The 19,363-nt window shown below is 39.1% G+C and overlaps 1 protein-coding gene across 12 annotated transcripts in view; it reads left to right on the forward strand.

Moving 5' to 3' along the window:
• The window catches only part of BCL2L13 (BCL2 like 13), a 107,419-nt gene that overhangs the window by 69,625 nt on the left and 18,431 nt on the right, over positions 1 to 19,363 (forward strand). For 4 of the 12 annotated variants that reach the window (XM_063623297.1, XM_055253246.2, XM_055253243.2 and 1 more), the window contains 2 exons: positions 4,100 to 4,169; positions 10,515 to 10,658. The exons of 1 other annotated variant lie outside the window; for it this stretch is intronic. In XM_063623297.1, coding sequence (XP_063479367.1) covers positions 4,100 to 4,169; positions 10,515 to 10,658 — 214 coding nt within the window. Of the gene's footprint in view, positions 1 to 4,099; positions 4,170 to 10,514; positions 10,659 to 14,991; positions 16,487 to 19,363 lie in introns of those variants that run through there. 7 more of the 12 variants (XM_063623304.1, XM_063623300.1, XM_055253248.2 and 4 more) reach the window with 5 other exon arrangements.

The raw sequence follows: 19,363 nt of genomic DNA on the forward strand, positions 1-19,363 counted from the left end.
TGAACCCGGGAGGCGGAGCTTGCAGTGAGCTGAGATTGCGCCACTGCACTCCAGCCTGGGTGACAGAGCAAGACTCTGTCTCAAAAACAAAAAAAAAGAATCTTTTCCCAAATTCGATACAGACTTTGGCTTGGAGCAAACCATGTCACCCTTAATATTTCAATTCTCCATGTGTTAATTTTAACTTTATGGTGTAGTATAAGCTCTTCAAAAAACAGTGTTATGTAACTTTTTAAAAGTATTGTTTCTGAAGTCCTTTTTATGATCTATAGGAAAAATGGATGTCTTCTCACAGCAAATTCTATTTAAAGGAGAATTGGCTTGGACGAATGTTTATTTTTTTCCCAAATCTTGATAGAATTTTTTTTTTTTTTTTTTTGAGACGGAGTCTCGCTCTGTCACCCAGGCTGGAGTGCAGTGGCGCGATCTCAGCTCACTGCAAGCTCCGCCTCCCGGGTTCACGCCATTCTCCTGCTTCAGCCTCCAGAGCAGCTGGGACTACAGGCGCCTGCCACCACACCCGGCTAATTTTTTCTGTTTTTTTTAGTAGAGACGGGGTTTCACCGTGTTAGCCAGGATGGTCTCGATCTCCTGACCTTGTGATCCGCCCGCCTCAGCCTCCCAAAGTGCTGAGATTACAGGTGTGAGCCACTGCGCCCGGCCAGATAGAATTATTTTTGAAATTGGTTATGTATCAAAGTCAGGTCTCTTTCTTTTTTCAGAAATCTGTTTTTAGAAGTTTTAAGCTCTGTTACTAGTACCTTGAAAATAACTAATGGATGATAGACTACATAAACTAGAAGTATTATAAACGTTGAAGGCAGTATCGTAAGGTAGAGAATACCACTGATTCCTCCAAAAGGTTTTGTTAATGTAGGAAGTTATTGCTGAACCCTTCTTACAGAAGAACAACAGCTGTTTCAAAAAGGTATCCTGCCCTGCTCTTTTCTTCTTTGCTCTATTCTAATAGCTCACTAGGTAGGATTGGTTATTTAGCTACTTACTTTTCTATGTATTTGATTTCCTTTGAATGTTTTAATCTGCTGCATTTTTTGTGCATGTATGTCTGTGTATATGATGTTTCAAATCACGTTTCATTCAGAACAATGCTAAAATAATTTAACCTGGTAGACAAACAACCAGTAAGGACTACTGTGACCCCCAGCAGCACCAAACAGTTCAGGAAAGGAAGTGAGGGGACTGATATACGCAAGTAAAGCTTCAGGGAGAATATAGGTAGGTAGACTGTGTGGTATCTGCTGAAGTTCAAGGTTTACACGAATCTGCTACTTAGCCCAAGGCATCTGAAAAGTACTAGGCTCACTTTAATGGGAAGGTGATGCCAGGAAGATAATATATGCTGTATACATTTCATCATTACAGAGGCCATCTCTAGTATCTCATTTCCTTTCAGCATCACTGCAGTATTGATTTGATACAGACTTAGGTAAAAGAATGATTCCTGTGTCATCAGGATTCTTTTCTGAAATATCTAGACTGGTGCTATTCAATGCAAGTCACATATAATGTAGTTTTAATATGTAATTAAAAACTAGCAGCCATGTAAAAAAGTAAAATGAAATTTAAAATTTTTAATATTTTATTTAGCCCAGTACATCTAAAATATTTCAACATGTATTCAGTACAAATATTATTGAGCTATTTTGGATTGTTTTTTCTTCCTCATTGGAATCTAGTGTGTATATTATACTTTCAGCACACTGGCCACGTTTCTAATGCTCATTAGCCACATGTGACATCAAGACATTTTCATGGCATGTGTCAGAATCTTAACTTGAAATGGGAGTAGTATAATGGCCTTTGATACCAGATCTAACTGAGTGTGAATTCCTGCCTTGCTGCTTTCCGGCTATGTGGGTTTGGGATAATTTCTTAGCTTTTCTGAGCTTTGGTTTCTAAATATGTGATGTAATAATATGTAATATAAAATGTAAATATATAAAATATTAAAACCTAACATAATAAGCTACCAGTAAGTGGTAGCTATTATCAATCTTAAATATTCTTAAACTAAGGAAGTCATAGGTCACAGTGGTCAGAGCAGAAAAATGCCTTTGGGGTAGTTTGTTTATTTATTTATTTATTTATTGGTTTTTGTTTTTTTTTTTTGTTTGTTTTTTTTTTTTTGAGACGGAGTCTCGCTCTGTCACCCAGGCTGGAGTGCAGTGGTGCGATCTCGGCTCACTACAACCTCCGCCTCCCGGGTTCAAGCAATTCTCCAGCCTCAGTCTCCTGAGTAGCTGAGATTACAGGCATGCGCCACCATGCCCAGCTAATTTTTGTATTTTTAGTAGAGATGTGGTTTCACCAGTTTGGCCAGGCTGGTCTTGAACTCCTGACCTCAGGTGATCCACCCGCTTCAGCCTCCCAAAGTGCTGGGATTACAGGCGTGAGCCACAGCACCTGGCTGGGGTGGGATTTTAAAACCCTGCAAAAGCAAGACTCTTTCTCTTCTTTCTTCTTCTTTTTTTTTTTTTTAATTTGAGATGGAGTTTCGCTCTTGTTGCCCAGGCTGGAGTGCAGTGGCGCAGTCTCGGCTCAACTGCAACCTCCACCTCCTGGGTTCAAGCCATTCTCCTGCCTCAGCCTCCTGTGCAGCTGGGATTACAGGCATGTGCCACCACACCAGGCTAATTTTTTTTTTTTTTCTAATTTTTGTATTTTTAGTAGAGACGAGTTTCGCCATGTTGGTCAGGCTGGTCTTGAATTCTTGACCTCAAGTGATCCACCTGCCTTGGCGGGTTGGGATTACAGGCGTGAGCCACTGCACCCAGCCCATTCTTTCTTACATGTTTGTTAATACTTTGCCCAAAAGGAGGGAAGGTAAATTTTTAAGGTAAATTTTCAATCTATTAATTTTTAATTAATGGATTTTAATTAATTTTAATTTTAAATCTATTATCTGAGCAATTGATGCCTTCATATGTTACTTGGTCCCAAGTCTTTTGTTTTTAAAATTTACGCATGAAACCATGCTTCAAATAAAGTACTTGAAGTCACTCAACAAATGAGTGAGTGTTATCAATGATTCGAGTTTTTGGTATGACTAGGACTTACATAGAAATAATCAGAAAGGCTTATCTCTCTACCCTTGTATCATAACACTCCAAGTTAAAAATGGGACTCCAGCTGGGGGTGGTGGGACAGGCCTGTAATCCCAGCTAGCACTGAGGCTGAGGTAGGAGGCATCAGTTGGGCCCAAGGAGTTTGAGACCATCCTGGGCAATGTAGGTGACTCCATTTAAAAAAAAAAAATTTTTTTTTTTTTTTTTTTTTGAGACGGAGTCTTGCACTGTCACCAGGCTGGAGTGCAGTGGTGCGAACTCGGCTCACTGCAATCTCCGCCTCCCTGGTTCAAGCGATTCCCTTGCCTTAGCCTCCCGAGTAGCTGACTACAGGCACACACCACCACGCCTGGCTAATTTTTTGTATTTTAGTAGAGACGGGGTTTCACCATGTTGGCCAGGATGGTCTTGATCTCCTGACTTTGTGATCCACCCACCTCAGCCTCTCAAAGTGCTGGGATTACAGGCATGAGCCACCATGCCCGGCCAAAAAAATTTTTTTTAATTAAAAATTTAAAAAGTGGACTCAATTTATTGCGATATTTATTTCAACTCTTGTCTCCTCAATATGAAAAGTCTTCCAGTGACATGTCTCTTTAGTTTTAAAATATTTTAGATTTTTTGCCTTTAAAAAAAGTTAAAATTCTGGTTTTCATTGTACTAATGAGATCATTTTTATTTGTTATTATTTTATCCTGTATTAATAATTCAGGTGTTTCTTTGCAGCATAAAAATCCTATCCTATAAGTTCCAAGCAGTTACAAAAAAATTATTAGAATATACATTTATCTTGCTATGTTATTAACTATTTCCCAAGCCTGCATCACAGCTTATAGAATGCTTGAAAAAAGTGCATACCAGTGTGAAAAGCCACGTCTTGTACAAAACACTATGTTGAATAATCCTTGTCAGTTTAGCAAAAAGTTCAGCAGACTAGTGACTGTATATTTATTCATCTGGAAATATAGAATTTTCCTTCTTTGTGACACAGACTTTTAAAAAAATCTCTACAGGCCAGTGACATATCAGGCATTTCGGGAATGTACACTGGAGACCACAGTTCATGCCAGCGGCTGGAATAAGGTATCATCACAATGATCTTTTCTCTTAAAAGATTTTAGTGTGTTAATGATAAGACATAGGAGGAATCACTAGCATCATGCAGCAGAAAATTGTTAGAGCTCATTCTTTAATGCACAAATCTATGTTAAGTGGATATTTTTGGTTAAACTGGTTTTTTGATTAATGCTGCAAGGTTCTGCTTGGCTCAGAATTATGTGTCCTATAGTATGGCCCCTTCCTTTCTGTCCCAATTTTCCCATCATTTCTTCATTTCTCTGTGTTAGACATGACATTTCTCTCCAGATGGTTATATATTTATTAACATGTGAGTGTGTCTTGGGGAAAAAGAATAAAGACTTCACTTGGGAGGTAGCCTCTTCCTGTTCTCATAGATGAATAATACCATTTATGTTTTATAACTTACACAGTGTCTTGTGTCACATACCATTTGAGCATCCCAACCATCCTTTGCAGAAGACAGAATGGATTTTATTAGGTCTTTTTTATTATTTAGCTAGTTAGGTAGGTAATCAGAAAGAAAAGTTAAATGACTTGCCTAGAATCCCTTGACCAGTCAATAATTGGAACCAACACTAGAGCTAAGATCTGATTCCAGCTTCTGTTTTTTCCACTGTAAATATTGCTTATCTACTATCTTAGACTGTATTATCTACTTAGCACCTTGAGAAGGCAGGGTGTAGGGGGATGCAGTATAGGGTGGCTCAGTGCAGTATGAGAAAGAAGGGCAGCCCTGAGGGATACAGTGCTGGAGATGAGAAAATTCAGGACGGTTACTTTTACAGACACCTACCTCTATTCGGAATTGTTTGTTATGAGTCAGACATGTGACCTTCTGTACCTAATTGATGTATATTAGGTACATAACCAAACTTGTTTCAGATTTTAGCTTTGCCATGGACAATATATGTCTGTGGGCAGGTTCTCTTTAAAAAAAAAAAAAATTTCGGCCGGGTGCAGTGGCTCATGCCTGTAATCCCAGCACTTTGGGAGGCCGAGGTGGGCGGATCACCTGAGGTTGGGAGTTTGCAACCAGCCTGACCAACGTGGAGAAACCCTGTCTCTACTCAAAATGCAAAATTAGCCGGGCATGGTGGCGCATGCCTGTAGTCTCAGCTACTCAGGAGGCTGAGGCAGGAGAATTGCTTAAACCCGGGAGTTGGAGGTTGCGGTGAGCCAAGATTGTGCCATTGCATTCCAGCCTAGGCAACAAGAGTGAAACTGCGTCTCAAAAAAAAAAATTTTTTTTCAACTTTTATTTTCGATTCAAGGGACGTGTATGTGCAGGTTTGTTATAGGAAGCTCTCTGAATCTTAGTTTTCTCTTTTGTGAAATGGGAAACAATAATACTAGCCTCGTAAGTTTTATTAGAATTAAATGAGATAATACATGTTCAGTACTTATTAAGCATATTATCAGGCATCATAGTAAAGCTCAGTAAACAGCAGCTATTATATTAGCTTTAACACATGGGACCTTATTCTCAAGTAGTCACTATTAATAGAATATTAGTATGTTACCTATCGGTACGTAATTTGTTAAGATATCTATTTGCCTCGTTTGTTTTTTTGGAATAAGAGAAAATATTCTCTCTGATATAGACATTTGAAATAGACTTATTTTATTTATTTATTTATTTTGAGACGGAGTCTAACTCTGTCGCCCAGGCTGGAGTGCAGTGGCATGATCTTGGCTCACTGCAACCTCCGCCTCCCAGGTTCAAGCGATTCTCCTGAGTAGCTGGGATTATAGGCACCTGCCACCTTGCCCAGCTAATTTTTGTATTCTTAGTAGAGATGGGGTTTCACTGTGTTGGCCAGGCTGGTCTTGAACCCTGACCTCGTGATCCACTGCTCACCTCAACCTCCCAAATTGCTGGGATTACAAGCGTGAGCCACTATGCCTGGCCTTTTTTTTTTTTTCAAGTTGGAGTCTTGCTTTGTTGCCCAGGCCTGGAGTGCAGTGGTGCAATCTCGGCTCACTCAGTACAGCCTTTCCCTCCCGGGTTCAAGCAATTCTCCTGCCTCAACCTCTCAAGTAGCTGGGCTTGCAGGTGCCCACCACTACGCCCAGCTAATTTTTGTACTTTTAGTAGAGACAGGGTTTTGCCATGTTGGCCAGGCTGGTCTCAAACTCCTGACCTCAGGTGATCTGCCTCCCTTGGCCTCCCAAAGTGATGGGATTACAGGCATGAGCCACCCTACCTGGCCTGAAATATATATATATACACATATATATATATATTTTTTTTTTTGAGACGGAGTCTCACTCTGTCGCCCAGGCTGGAGTGCAGTGGCGCAATCTTGGCTCACTGCAAGCTCCGCCTCCCGGGTTCACGCCATTCTCCTGCCTCAGCCTCTCCGAGTAGCTGGGACTACAGGCGCCCACCACCACGCCCAGCTAATTTTTTGTATTTTTAGTAGAGACGGGGTTTCACTGTGGTCTCGATCTCCTGACCTCGTGATTTGCCCGCCTCAGCCTCCCAAAGTGCTGGGATTACAAGCGTGAGCCACCGCGCCCGGCCTCTGAAATATATTTTATAAAAGGCTGGATGCAGTACAGTAGCTCACACCTGTAATCCCAGCACTTTAGGAGGCCAAGGCGGGAGGATCGCTTACACCCAGGAGTTTGAGACCAGCCTGGGCAACATAGCAAGACCCTGTCTCTAAAAAAAAAAAAAAAAAAAAAAAAAAGCCATACATGGTGGTGCGCACCTGTATTCTGAGCTGTTTGGGAGGCTGAGGTGAGAGGATGACTTGAGCCTGGGAGGTGGAGGTTGCAGTGAGCCAAGATCATGCCACTGTATTCCAGCCTGGGCAACAGAGCCAGACTGTCTCAGAAAAAAAAAGAAAAGAAAGCCCATACCTATTAGTAGTCACTCCACCTATTAGCAGTTACTCCCCATTTTCTTTCCTGCTCCTCCTAGCCCCCGACAACAATGACTCTACTTTCTGTCTTAATGAATTTGTCTATTCTGGACATTTCAAATAAATGGAGTAATATAATATGTGACTGAAGTCTCTTTTAATATGTAGACTTATCCTTCCTCTTTTTTCCTCTCTTTAATTCAGTTACAAGTTATTTTTCCTGTAAAATGTTCTAATTTCTGGGTTTTATTGACTATATCACTGAGGTGTCACTTAACATGTTCTTCTGTGTCTGTATTTCCTTCCTGATCAGATTCAGGTTCAATCTTTTTGGCAAGAATACCTAATGGGTAGTTTTATCCATTTCCTATTGCATCACACTGGGTGACATATAATACCTGGTTGTCTCTTATACTGTATTTTGAAGCACATAAATCAAAGACAAACCTAATCAATGAATTCGGTACAGATAAAATTTGTAGAATATGATTTTTATTAGGACTGTTAAGTCACAGAAGGGTTAAATAGATTGGTAGAGGAAAATATGTCACTGTTATCATAAATATTCATTGTAATGAAAGGGACTCTCAGAACTATAAATTAGCACGCTTAATTTCTACACCAAGCAAGCTCATATATTATTTAATAAAAGGATAATGTCCCTAAATTTAAGTAGGTCTAACCTGTTAAACAAAGAGACCACATAGTGTATGAAGAAATGTCAGGAGATTAAATAAGTGTGTGGATAAAGGTAAGCCAGTGGAGGTAATCTGTTTTGATGGTCAAAAATACTTTAGCATTTCATTGCAAAAACAATTGAAGAAAAAAAATTATATATGATGTGGGGATTACTGTTATCCAGTAAGGAAATGACTTTTGAGAAAGAATCAAAGATAAAACTATTTGCTGACTTTTTAGACCTAGACATGTGAATCGTGGGTTCTTCTAGGAGTGCATGCCTGAGGATCTAGTTTTGTTTTAACATTTAAAAAAATAATGTGGGAGATGAGAGTCCAAAAAAAATCAGTTGTGCAGATTATGTAAAATTCTTGTGGATAGTAAAATGTCAAGTTGATGGAGGTCAGTTGTAGAATTAACTCATGGAGCTTTGTGTGTAGGATTATGTGTAAATCCTCTTAGGATTTAGCTGCTTAAAGACAATCTAAACAGTACAGTGGCCTTAGACGTCATCATACAGGTCCCTGAAGATAGCATGCCAAATAGGTAAGCCTAGTATGTGGTAGTCATTTAATAACTGTATGAGGAATGAAGGGAAAAAAACGAATCATTTGACATAGCATGTACCACCAAGAAGCGTATTACCAACCGCATAGAAAATATCCATCCTGAAAAATGACATTTCTGCACTGTGGTTACTGTGTTTCAAGAAAGATATTGGAATAGGGAAGATCCAGAAAAGGAAACTTGAGTGATCAAATGGATCACTTTGCATTGCAATGGAGCAATGGCCATATGAAAAACAGAATAAGAGAATAGTGGATTTCAGGCTGGAAGTCTAGTGAATGAGGCTTTTCACTCCTCTTCCAGGAGTGAAAGAGAATTGCAGATTTATCACTAGATTCTTACATAGTAAAACTAGGGTGTCTGCTTTTCGATATATGAAAGAGTTAAATTTGGAAGAAATAAAACTAAGTGGTATTTTATATAACAAGCATAAAATATTTACAACTCATTTCCCCAAGAGATAATAGAGCTTAAACATGAATAACTTTAAAATGTTACATTATTGTGGATTATTATGGGAAATTAGAATGTTTTGAAGTCCAGGACATCCCGGGCCTTTAAGCTGATATACAGGTTAGCACCACTGGTTCATAAGCCACTCCTTACCTGCTCCTACCCAAGGCAAAATATAAACAGTTTTTTGTTTGTTTGTTTAATAGTATAAGTTTTCTTATTGTAGAAATGCCTAATGTATTCTTCTTTATAGCCCTATACTACTCCATCAGTGTTAAGTTTTCAATATATTTTGGGCTGGAGTGCCTTTAGAATGTCAAGAAGTAAAGATATTATGTGTTCATTGCATTCTTCCTTTCAGATTTTGATAGAGATTCCCCCAGGGCTGCTTTCTCTTCCTTTCTTTAGAAGCCAAGGAATATTAGTTTGAAATATAAACTCATTGTTTTTTGTTTGTCCTCCTTCAGAAATATTTTGTCGTCCCTCAGTTATTTCCTTGGCAGTCTACTAACAAGGAACTGGAATTGGTTTCATTTCCTTTTGCATTCCTTTTGCAGGCATATAGACCTCTTGATGTTTTAGACAAAAGAGACTGCATGCAGATGGCTACCTGAATACTTAGTTTTTTTCAATATGCATGTTTTTTTAAAGGAAGACAGGGACTCTAGTTAGTTTCTGTTGTAGTTTTTGACGACTTTTAAGTATTGAGCCACATGGTTATTAGGTACAGATTGTAATGGCATCTTTTATGTTTGACTTTTGATGAGTTTTACAAGATAGCTCTTAATTTTTAAAAGTTCTTATTTTCAAATAATAAAAGCACATGGTACAAAATGCAAAAAAGTACAGAAAGATATGCTTTGAAAAATAAAAGTTTTCTCTCATCCTTGTTGCCAGTCACCTAGTTCCCTTCCTTTTAGGCAACCACTATTACCAGTTTCTTGCGTATTTTTCTGGAGATCCTGTAGGATTATATAGACATATATATGTGTATATGTTTTTATTACACAAATGGTACTGTATGTATTCTTCTATAACTTGCCTTTTTTCACTTAAAGTAAATTGTGTTGAGTGGGTAGTAAGCAATCTAAGTCTTTTTAACAACTGTATATTTTACTGGATGACAATAATTTATTTAACTAGTCCCTCTTGGGTTGTTTTTCTAGTTTTCTATTATAAATAATGCTTCAGGCTGGCCTGGTGGCACACGGCTATAATCCCAGCACTTTGGGAGGCCGAGGTGGGCAGATCACTTGAGGCCAGGAGTTTGAGACCATCCTGGCCAACATGGTGAAACCCTGTCTCTACTAAAAATACAAAAATTAGCCAGGCTTCATGGTGTACACTTATAATCTCAGCTACTCAGGAGGCTGAGCAGAAAATCGCTTGAACCTGGGAGGCGGAGGCTGCAGTGAGCCAAGACTGTGCCACTGCCTGGGCAAAAGAGCAAGACTCCATCTCAAAAAAAAAAAAAGAAAAAAGAAATTAATTAATAATGCATCAGTGAATTTCCTTCTATATATGTTATTTCTGTCACACACATACATGCATACACATGCCTAATTATTTTCAATAACTATTTCTACCTCCCTACCCTATTGTATAAAACCTACATGCAGTATTCAGAAAAATCCTAATAGAAGTTACTGTTTTATTTCCTTTATATAATGAAAATAAAATACCTTAATGATGCATTTAAGTATAATTTTCTAGTAGTTGAACATATAAAACACATTATAAGAATTTCAGTGTGATTTTTTATTCTCTCATCTTTGCATTGAAGATTTTGGTGCCTCTGGTTTTGCTACGACAAATGTTTTTGGAATTGACAAGACGTGGTCAAGAACCTTTGAGTGCACTGCTGCAGTTTGGCGTGACATATCTGGAGGACTATTCGGCAGAGTACATCATTCAGCAAGGTGGCTGGGTATGAGCTGTTATATATTAAAAATATTTTCTTGAAAAAAAATTAGGTTCGTTGTTGTTGTTTTTCTTAAGAGATGGGTTCTTGCTGTGTTACCCGGGCTGGAGTGTAGTGTCTAATTGCTGGCACTATCATGGCATGCCTCGGTCTCAAACTCCTGGGCTCAAGTGATCCTCCCTCAGGTCCTGAATAGCCAGGAGCACAGGCTGGGACTATAGGTGCCCACCACTGTGCCGTGCTCTATCCCATACTTTTTGATATGTAATTATTATTATTACTCAGTTGGTTCAGTTGTTTATAAATTTTCCTTATATGTTCTTTGACCCTTGAATTACTAAGAAATGTATTTTTTAATTTCCAAATATTTACAGGTTAAAAAATTTTGTTTTCAATTACTAATTTAATTTTTCATCAGAAAGCACGACCATCATGGCATTGAAACTTGAGTTATAGCCTATTATCATGATCAATTTAAAAAATATATATATAGGGCTGGGCGCAGTGGTGCACATCTGTAATCCCAGTGCTTTGGGAGGCTGAAGTGGGTGAATCACCTGAGGTCAGGAGTTCAAGACCAGCTGGTCAACATGACGAAACCCCATCTGTACAAAAAAAATACAAAAAATTAACTGGGCGTGGTGGCATGTGCCTGTAATCCCAGCTACTCAAGAGGCCGAGGCAGGAGAATCACTTGCACCCGGGAGGCGGAGGTTGCTGTGAGCCAAGACTGCATTCCAGCCTGGGCAACAGAGCAACAACAACTATATATATATATATATATATATATATATATATATATATATATATATACACACACACAGACACACACACACACACACACGTATATATATACACACACATATATATTTTTATGTATGTTTCAGAAGAACATATATTCTCTAATTGTTGGTGCAGAAGTCTGTACGTGTCCATTTACGTTTAATCAGTCTTAATAATTACGTGTTTTAAATCTTTCAGTCATTTCCAATTATTTTGTCTAATTATTTACTAAGAGATTCATGTTTGATTTGCTACTATGGTGGTAGATTTTCCATTTTCCCTTTAGTTCTGTCAATTGTAGGTGACTAAAAGTTGTACTTATTGACCCCTGGTGAATTGAATGTTTTGTTATTACAGTTATGGTCTTTGTCTCTAAAAGTGTTTTTTTGTCCTAAAATCTATGATTTTTTTTCTTTTTAAATAATCTAGCCCCAAATGTCAAATATCCCTTTGATATTAAAGGATATCTTTAATTTCTCGCAATAATACTTGGTAGTTTTAAATATAGACGTATTGTACAATATGGGCTTCCTTCCACATCATACTTAGAAATGTACTTATTTCTTTTTTTTTTATTTTTAAAATGTTTATTTATTTATTTTTAAATAAAAAGAGACAGGGTCTTTCTGTGTTGCCCAGGCTGGTCTCAAACTCCTGAGCTCAAGCAGTCTTCCTGCCTTGGCCTCCCAAAATGCTAGGATTAGAGGTGTGAGCCACCACACCCGGCCGTGTTTCTTTTTTCTAGTAGTTAAATAGTTTGGATGAACTATATATATTTTTAAACTTTCCTGAAGGGTTGAAGACTGAAATTCTTCTGTATTAAAAATGACATTAATGAAAATCCTTGCCAAATAAATGTATATGCTTGAGACCTGATTATAGCTTCTGGTTAGGATTTCTTGTCTTGTCTTACTTAGCTGAACTGAACCTTCCCTCCCTTCCTCCGTCCTCTTATTCTTTTTTTCTTTTTTTTTTTTTTTTTTTGAGATAGAGTCTCACTCTGTCACTAGGCTGGAGTGCAGTGGTCCGATCTCAGCTCACTGCAACCTCCGCCTCCTGGGTTCAAGCAATTCTCATGCCTCAGCCTCCCGAGTAGCTGAGACTATAGGCATGCACAACCATGCCCAGCTAATTTTTGTATTTTTAGTAGAGACAGGGTTTCACCATGTTGGCCAGGATGGTCTTGACCTTGTGATCTGCCTGCCTCGGCCTCCCAGAGTGCTGAGATTATAGGCGTGAGCCACTGCCTGGCCTCTCCTCTTATTCTTTAAAATATCAGTATATACATCCCAGCATTTGTATCTATATCTTAGTTTATCTTTTTATTTCAACTTGTCTTGTGCTAAGCAGTCATTCATCGTTCAGCTGTGTATTGAGCACCTGCTGCATACTGTGCTCTGTTCTGGGTTCTCAGTAGAAAGCTATCAGCAGAGCGTTTCCTTGACCCGAGATAGATGACACTCTGATGGAGAGAGACCACAGTGAAGATATGTAGTGTATCTTCATATGCTACATGGTGTTACATGCTGTGACAACAACGCAGGGAGACACACATGATGTGGGGGTCAGAGTTTATGTTACTCAGGGGAGGCTGCACTGAGGAAGTGACATTTATGCGGATGTCACTCATCTCCTTGGTTTAATCTCACTGTTTATTACTTTAGTCTTTTCACTTCCATTCTTGCTCCAGGGTTTTTTTCTTTCTTTCTTTGGGCCTAGAAATGGTTTTTAAGTTTATTTGTTGTAATTTGCCCAACAGTCAGTGATTCTGTAGAGAGAGTACTTTTCATAAAGTATACTACTCATTATTGTTTTTTAGCCACTATGCATCTGAGGGTTTGAGTTAATTTTTAAAATATGTAAATTTAATTACTATGGATACTAATATCGAACATCCTAGGTTTACGTGCTTGGTAAATGCTTACTGAATAAAATCCTGAGCATTTGTCTTAGGAAAATGAAAATATTCTTTGAGCTGTTCTTAAAAATAAGAATTGTGACAATTTATTGTGATTGTTGTCTTCCTACTTTAGTACTTTTTAAAACCTTTGGCCATTGTAGTGTATGGTTTGTGTGATAGCCAGGAGACATCCCAGGTTAACTGCCACTTATCCCATATGGTGCTTTACAACAAGGGAAGAAAAATGCAGGGAATATTATGCACTCCCTTCTCAACTTTCAGTTTTATGATGATGTAGTAGTACATCAAGGTTTGTTTGGTGATTGTAATTTGTTACAGAGAAAGTAAGTATATTACTCAACTCCAGTATCTGTGCCAAAAGAAAAGATCTACTGCGTGGATAACTAGTTCATTAATACTTTTTTTTTGAAACAGTCTTGCTCTGTCATCCTGGCTTGAGTGCAGTGCGGGATTGTAGCCCACGGCAGCCTCCGCCTCCCAGGTTCAAGCTATTCTTGTGCCTCAGCCTCCTGAGTAGCTGAGATTACAGGTGTGTGCCACCTTGACCAGCTACTTTTTGTATTTTTAGTAGAGATAGAGCTTTGCCATGTTGGCAGGCTGGTCTCAAACTCCTGGCCTCAAGTGATCCACCCACCTAGGCCTCCCAAAGTGCTGGGATTACAGGCATGTGCCACTGCACCTGGCTTTCATTAATATTTCAAATGTGTTTTATCTCTTAATTTGAATGTCCAATCTGTATTTCACATTGTTCGGTCTAAGCTCTGCATTTGCTTGTGTTTAAAACTAAGATATTAGGCCGGGTGCAGCGGCTTATGCCTATAATCCCAGCACTTTGGGAGGCCAAGGCAGGTGGATCACCTGAGGTCAGGAGTTTGAGACCATCCTGGCCAACATGGTGAGACCTCATCTCTACTAAAAATACAAAAATTATCTGGGTGTGGCTGAAGATGATGTGGAATGAGGAACAAATGTCAACATAATAAAATCTCAGTTAAAATATTTTAAAAATTCTTGGTAGTTGAGCAGCTCTGGGGGAATAAGGGCAAATATGCTTGTTATGAACTACACTGAAATCTACCAAAGTTAATGTTTACTTTGTGTAGATCCATATGTCTATTTCATTTATTTTTCCCAGTGAAAAGTGTATTTTGATAGAGAACTTTTCATTCTATAAATATACTATGAGTTACTAAAATATTATAGATTTTGTTTATTCGTGAAACATAGTTAAACTGTGCATATGACATGGCTTATGTTAAAAATACCCAGTGCTCAGTTTTGAAAGATAGGCAAAAAAAAAAAAAAAAAAAAAGTATAGGAGAAACTGAGGAATGTACACTTTTTTAGGGGGCACATTTTCCTGTGAATCTGGAAATTTGATAGACTTGATTGTGTTTGTGAAAACTGAGCATTAAAGGTTTCGATTGATCAAAAAAAAAAATTATCTGGGTGTGGTGGCAGGCACCTGTAATGCCAGCTACTTGGGAGGCTAAGGCAGGAGAATTGCTTAAACCAGGGAGGCAGAGGTTTCAGTGAGCGGAGATCGTGCCGTTGCACTCCAGCCTGGGCAACAAGAGCAAAACTCTGTCTCAAACAAACAAACAAAAAACCAAGATACTGCTTTTTTTTTTTCAGATGGAGTCTCGCTGTGTCGCCCAGGCTGGAATGCAGTGGCACTATCTTGGCTCACTGCAAGCTCCGCCTCCTGGCTTCACGCCATTCTCCTGCCTCAGCCTCCCAAGTAGCTGGGACTACAGGCGGCCGCCACCACACCTGGCTAATTTTTTTGTATTTTTAGTAGAGACGGGGTTTCACCGTGTTAGCCAGGATGGTCTCGATGTCCTGACCTCTTGATCCACCCGCCTCGGCCTCCCAAAGTGCTGGGATTACAGGCATGAGCCACCGCACCCGGCTGATAATTGCTTTTTTTTTGATGCCAGTTGGTGAAAATGTATCCTGTGACATAAGCCATCAACATGAATCTCCTTAAGATACTGTGTGCTGAACATTACATTGACAGCTCTTAAAACCCTTCCAGAAGAGAATCATTTGACCACGTGATATTGCATGTCTGTTATATAAAGCCTGTGGTATGATTTCCACGGAGAATGTATTTGTCATTAATCACCTGAACACAACATCAAGTGAAACAAACTGCCTACTTCTCAAAGTGCAGCTACTTTTGAAAACCTGCAGCAGAGGACGTGGTGCCAGCAGCCATAATTTATTGGGTGAATGGAGTGGTAGCACATAGTCAGTTAGGAACAGGCAGGCTTTGGACATACAGATTTGAAGAAGAAAGATAATATTTTGTTTTCTGAATTATTAACAGAAATGGCTAGGACTTAGAGACAGGGTCTTGCTTTGTTGCCCTGGCTGGAGTACTGTGGCGTGATCATGGCTCATTGCAGCCTCAACTTCCTGGGCTCAAGTGATCCTCCCACCTCAGCCTCCCTCGTAGCTGGGACCACAGGTGTGCATGCACTATCACACCTGGCTTATTTTTTCCAGAGAGAGGTTTCACTATGTTGCCCAAGCTGGTCTCAAACTCCTGGCCTCAAGCAGTCCTCCCCCCTTGGCCTCCCAAAGTGCTGGGATTACAGGCATGCGCCACCTTGCCCAGCCTGTTTTCTCTTTCTACCTTTTTTTTTTCACTGCCTTTTTACCCAGCGAATGATGAACTGAGAAAAGGATTAGAAATCATAAGGTTTGTTTCTTGCCCCAGCTCTGCCAAATACTAGCCCTGTGTTTTGGAAGGATTCATTTAACTTCTCTGAACCTCAGTTTCAACTACAAAAAGGGAAGAATAGCTTCTCTGTCTCACAAGAATAATGATGTGAAAGTGTTTTATGAAAATGTCGCATTTTTACAAATGCCAGGTTTTCACATTCATCTCTGAAGAGTGTGGGTTTTTTCCCTCTCCTTAAGTCTGATCACCGTTTCCTCTTAGTTTCAGTTTTGACTTTTATTTGCCCTGCAGCCCGGTGAGGGCACAGACTGGTTCATGTGCTGTGATTCTCCCTGAGTCATCCTTGCTCCCTCCCTCCTCGTTCTCTTTCATTTCCTGGGCTTGTGTTGCTACGTTGGAAGTAAGTCTGTCTCCTGGAAAGGGCAGAGCAAGTCCACTGTGGTAAGGCTTGTATTTTACTTTCTCCGTCGTCACATGATAAATACTTCTTGTGAAAGATTTACTTTCAGATTCCATAAAAGATTACTGGAGGGAATGTCATCTAATGTCTATTGTAATATTTAAGTATTTTGAATAAAATGAATCTTTGTCATTTTCTTTTGACATGAAGCTTCGGATTTTAGCATAGGTTTTTGTTTGTTTAATCTAGGATATTTAAAGACTATCTCTTGGAAGCTTTTAGGTTAATAATTTGTTAGAATAGTTTTCATATTGTGGGAGGTGACACACAGGGATGATATGAAATTAATGAAGTGGGTTGCAGCTAAAATCAATTTATTAAGAGTAAGTACTGTTTTGGGAAATCTGCCTGCTGTATATGTGGGTGTGGATGTTTACTGTGTTATACTCTGAAATGTATTTTTTGTGGATCTTCCTCATCATGTTGGGTGGAAAATTACTTCTCTGTAATTTCTTCAACACTCACCATTTTCTTATTTTAGGTTAATAGTGATCTGAGAGGCGCATTTGGTTATAAGGGTCCAAAGCAATGATCTGTTTCCATTTTGTAACTTCGAGGGCTCAAAAATGTAAAACTAGCTGGTTGATCCCAGCTAGTTTTATATTTTTGAGCCCTCGAAGTTACAAAATGTCAGTGGAGCCTTTGTGTGTTTTGTGTCAGTGGAGCCAAAGGGATGGATACTCCGAACAATACAAATATTTTACATTAACAATGATTTAGATTGTCAGAATCCTTCTAAGACTACTTGTAGATGTTATTCTAATATAAGTTGTAACTAATGTATTATCCAAAACAGCTCTTTTTCTTGACAGATATATATATATATAAAGTCTGAGAAGTAATGATAGAGGTTTGTTGGCATAAATCTTAAGGGAAATGAGTCCTTAGACAATTTACCAGTGTAGATGGGCTTTGGAATTTTGCCAAAGCTTCTTCAGATGGAAAAGTTAAGTTCATAGGAGCTCAGCTCAGCAGCAGCTATGTCTCAGAAGGTAAAATATTGCTTGAGGTGGCAGAATAATTTGTAATTGATGTGACCCCTGCCCCCACCAAAAAAAAAGTGAAACAAAAAAATACAATCAATATAGACATCATGATGCAGCCAATTTTTGTAATAGGTCTTTGAGCGTTTGTCAACCTGATTTTTACTTAGGTCTACCACCAAAGTAAAGTTATGTTTGTATTTTATTTTATATTTATTTTGATATATTCCTTTACTTAGTTTTTTACTTAGTTCCTACTACCAAAGCAAAGTTATATTTGTATTTTATTTTACATTTATTTTGTTATATTCCTTTTATCTACTTATGTTTCTTTTCTACTTCACTTTTTAACTGAAGAGTTTAATGCATGTATCTTTGTGTGTTTGCTTGAAAAAAAACACCAAGTATAACATGTTCTATCTATGAATACTTCTGGCCATTAACTCAAAAGGCACTATATTACAGACGGAAAAGCACCAGAAAGCAATCAGGGACTTCATCTAAGAGGTAGGACAGCATAGTTGGTAAAAATACAGACCCTGGAGGCAAACTGCCTGGGCTTGAATCCCAGCTTTATTACTTTGGGAAAACTACTTCTTGTTTTGGTTTCCATGTCTGTGAAATGGAAGTAATAATAATCCTCTCATAGCATTGTTGTGAGGTTTAAATAGATTAAGTGAAGTCTTTAGAAGGGCACATGATAAGAATTATATAAGGGTTACCTGTTGTTGCTATCCAATTTGTCATAGCAAGCTAAGGGACCTTGGGCAAGTTACTCAAACCCTCTGGCTTCATTTATTTAAAAACCAAAACAAAAAAGACATAGTTCTCTGCTTCTTTGTGCATATTTAAACTCATGGTTTATCCCAGCTAGTTTTATATTTTTGAGCCCTCGAAATTACTCCTTTGCATTTTATGTCAGTGAGGCCAAAGAGACAGATACTCTCAACAACAGAAATATTTTGTATTAAAAATGATTTAGATTGTTAGAATGGTTCCGAGGCTACTTGTAGACATTATTCTTCTAATATGATAAGTTGTAAGTAATGTATTATCCAAAATAGCTCTTTTTCTTTTAGTGAAAGCCTGCTCTTCATTATGACAGTAATTATTAAGAGAGGCTCGGCCGAGCGTGGTGGCTCACGCCTGTAATCCCAGCACTTTGGGAGGCCAAGGCGGGCGGCCCACAAGGTCAGAAGATCGAGACCATCCTGGCTAACATGGTGAAACCCCGTCTCTACTAAAAAATACAAAAAAATTAGCTGGGCGTGGTGGCAGGCGCCTGTAGTCCCAGCTACTCGGGAGGCTGAGGCAGGAGAATGGCATGAACCCAGGAGGCAGAGGTTGCATTGAGCCGAGATTGCGCCACTGCACTCCAGCCTGGGCAACAGAGCGAGACTCCATCTCAAAAAAAAGAGGCTCCAGCCCGGTGACATGGCAAAACCCTGTCTCAAAAATACAAAATTGAGGCTGGACGTGGTGGCTCACGCCTGTAATCCCAACACTTTGGGAGGCCAAGATGGGTGGATCACCTGAAGTCTGGAGTTTGAGACCAGCCTGGCCAACATGGTGAAACCCCATCTCTATGAAAAATACAAACATTAGCCAGGCATGGTGGTACATGCCTGTAGTCCCAGCAACTCGGGAGGCTGAGGCAGGAGAATTGCCTGAACCCAAGAGGCGGAGGTTGCAGTGAACCAAGATCACGCCGCTGCACTCCAACCTGGGTGAACAGGGAGAGACTCTGTCTCAGGAAAAATAAATACATAAATAAAATAAAAAGTAAAAATAGAAAGATTAGCCAGGCATGGTGGTGGGTTCCTGTAATCCCAACTACTCAGGTGGCTGAGGCAGGAGAATCTCTTGAACCCAGGT

This window comes from Symphalangus syndactylus, chromosome 18, assembly GCF_028878055.3.
Source record: "Symphalangus syndactylus isolate Jambi chromosome 18, NHGRI_mSymSyn1-v2.1_pri, whole genome shotgun sequence".
Taxonomy (NCBI): domain Eukaryota; kingdom Metazoa; phylum Chordata; class Mammalia; order Primates; family Hylobatidae; genus Symphalangus; species Symphalangus syndactylus.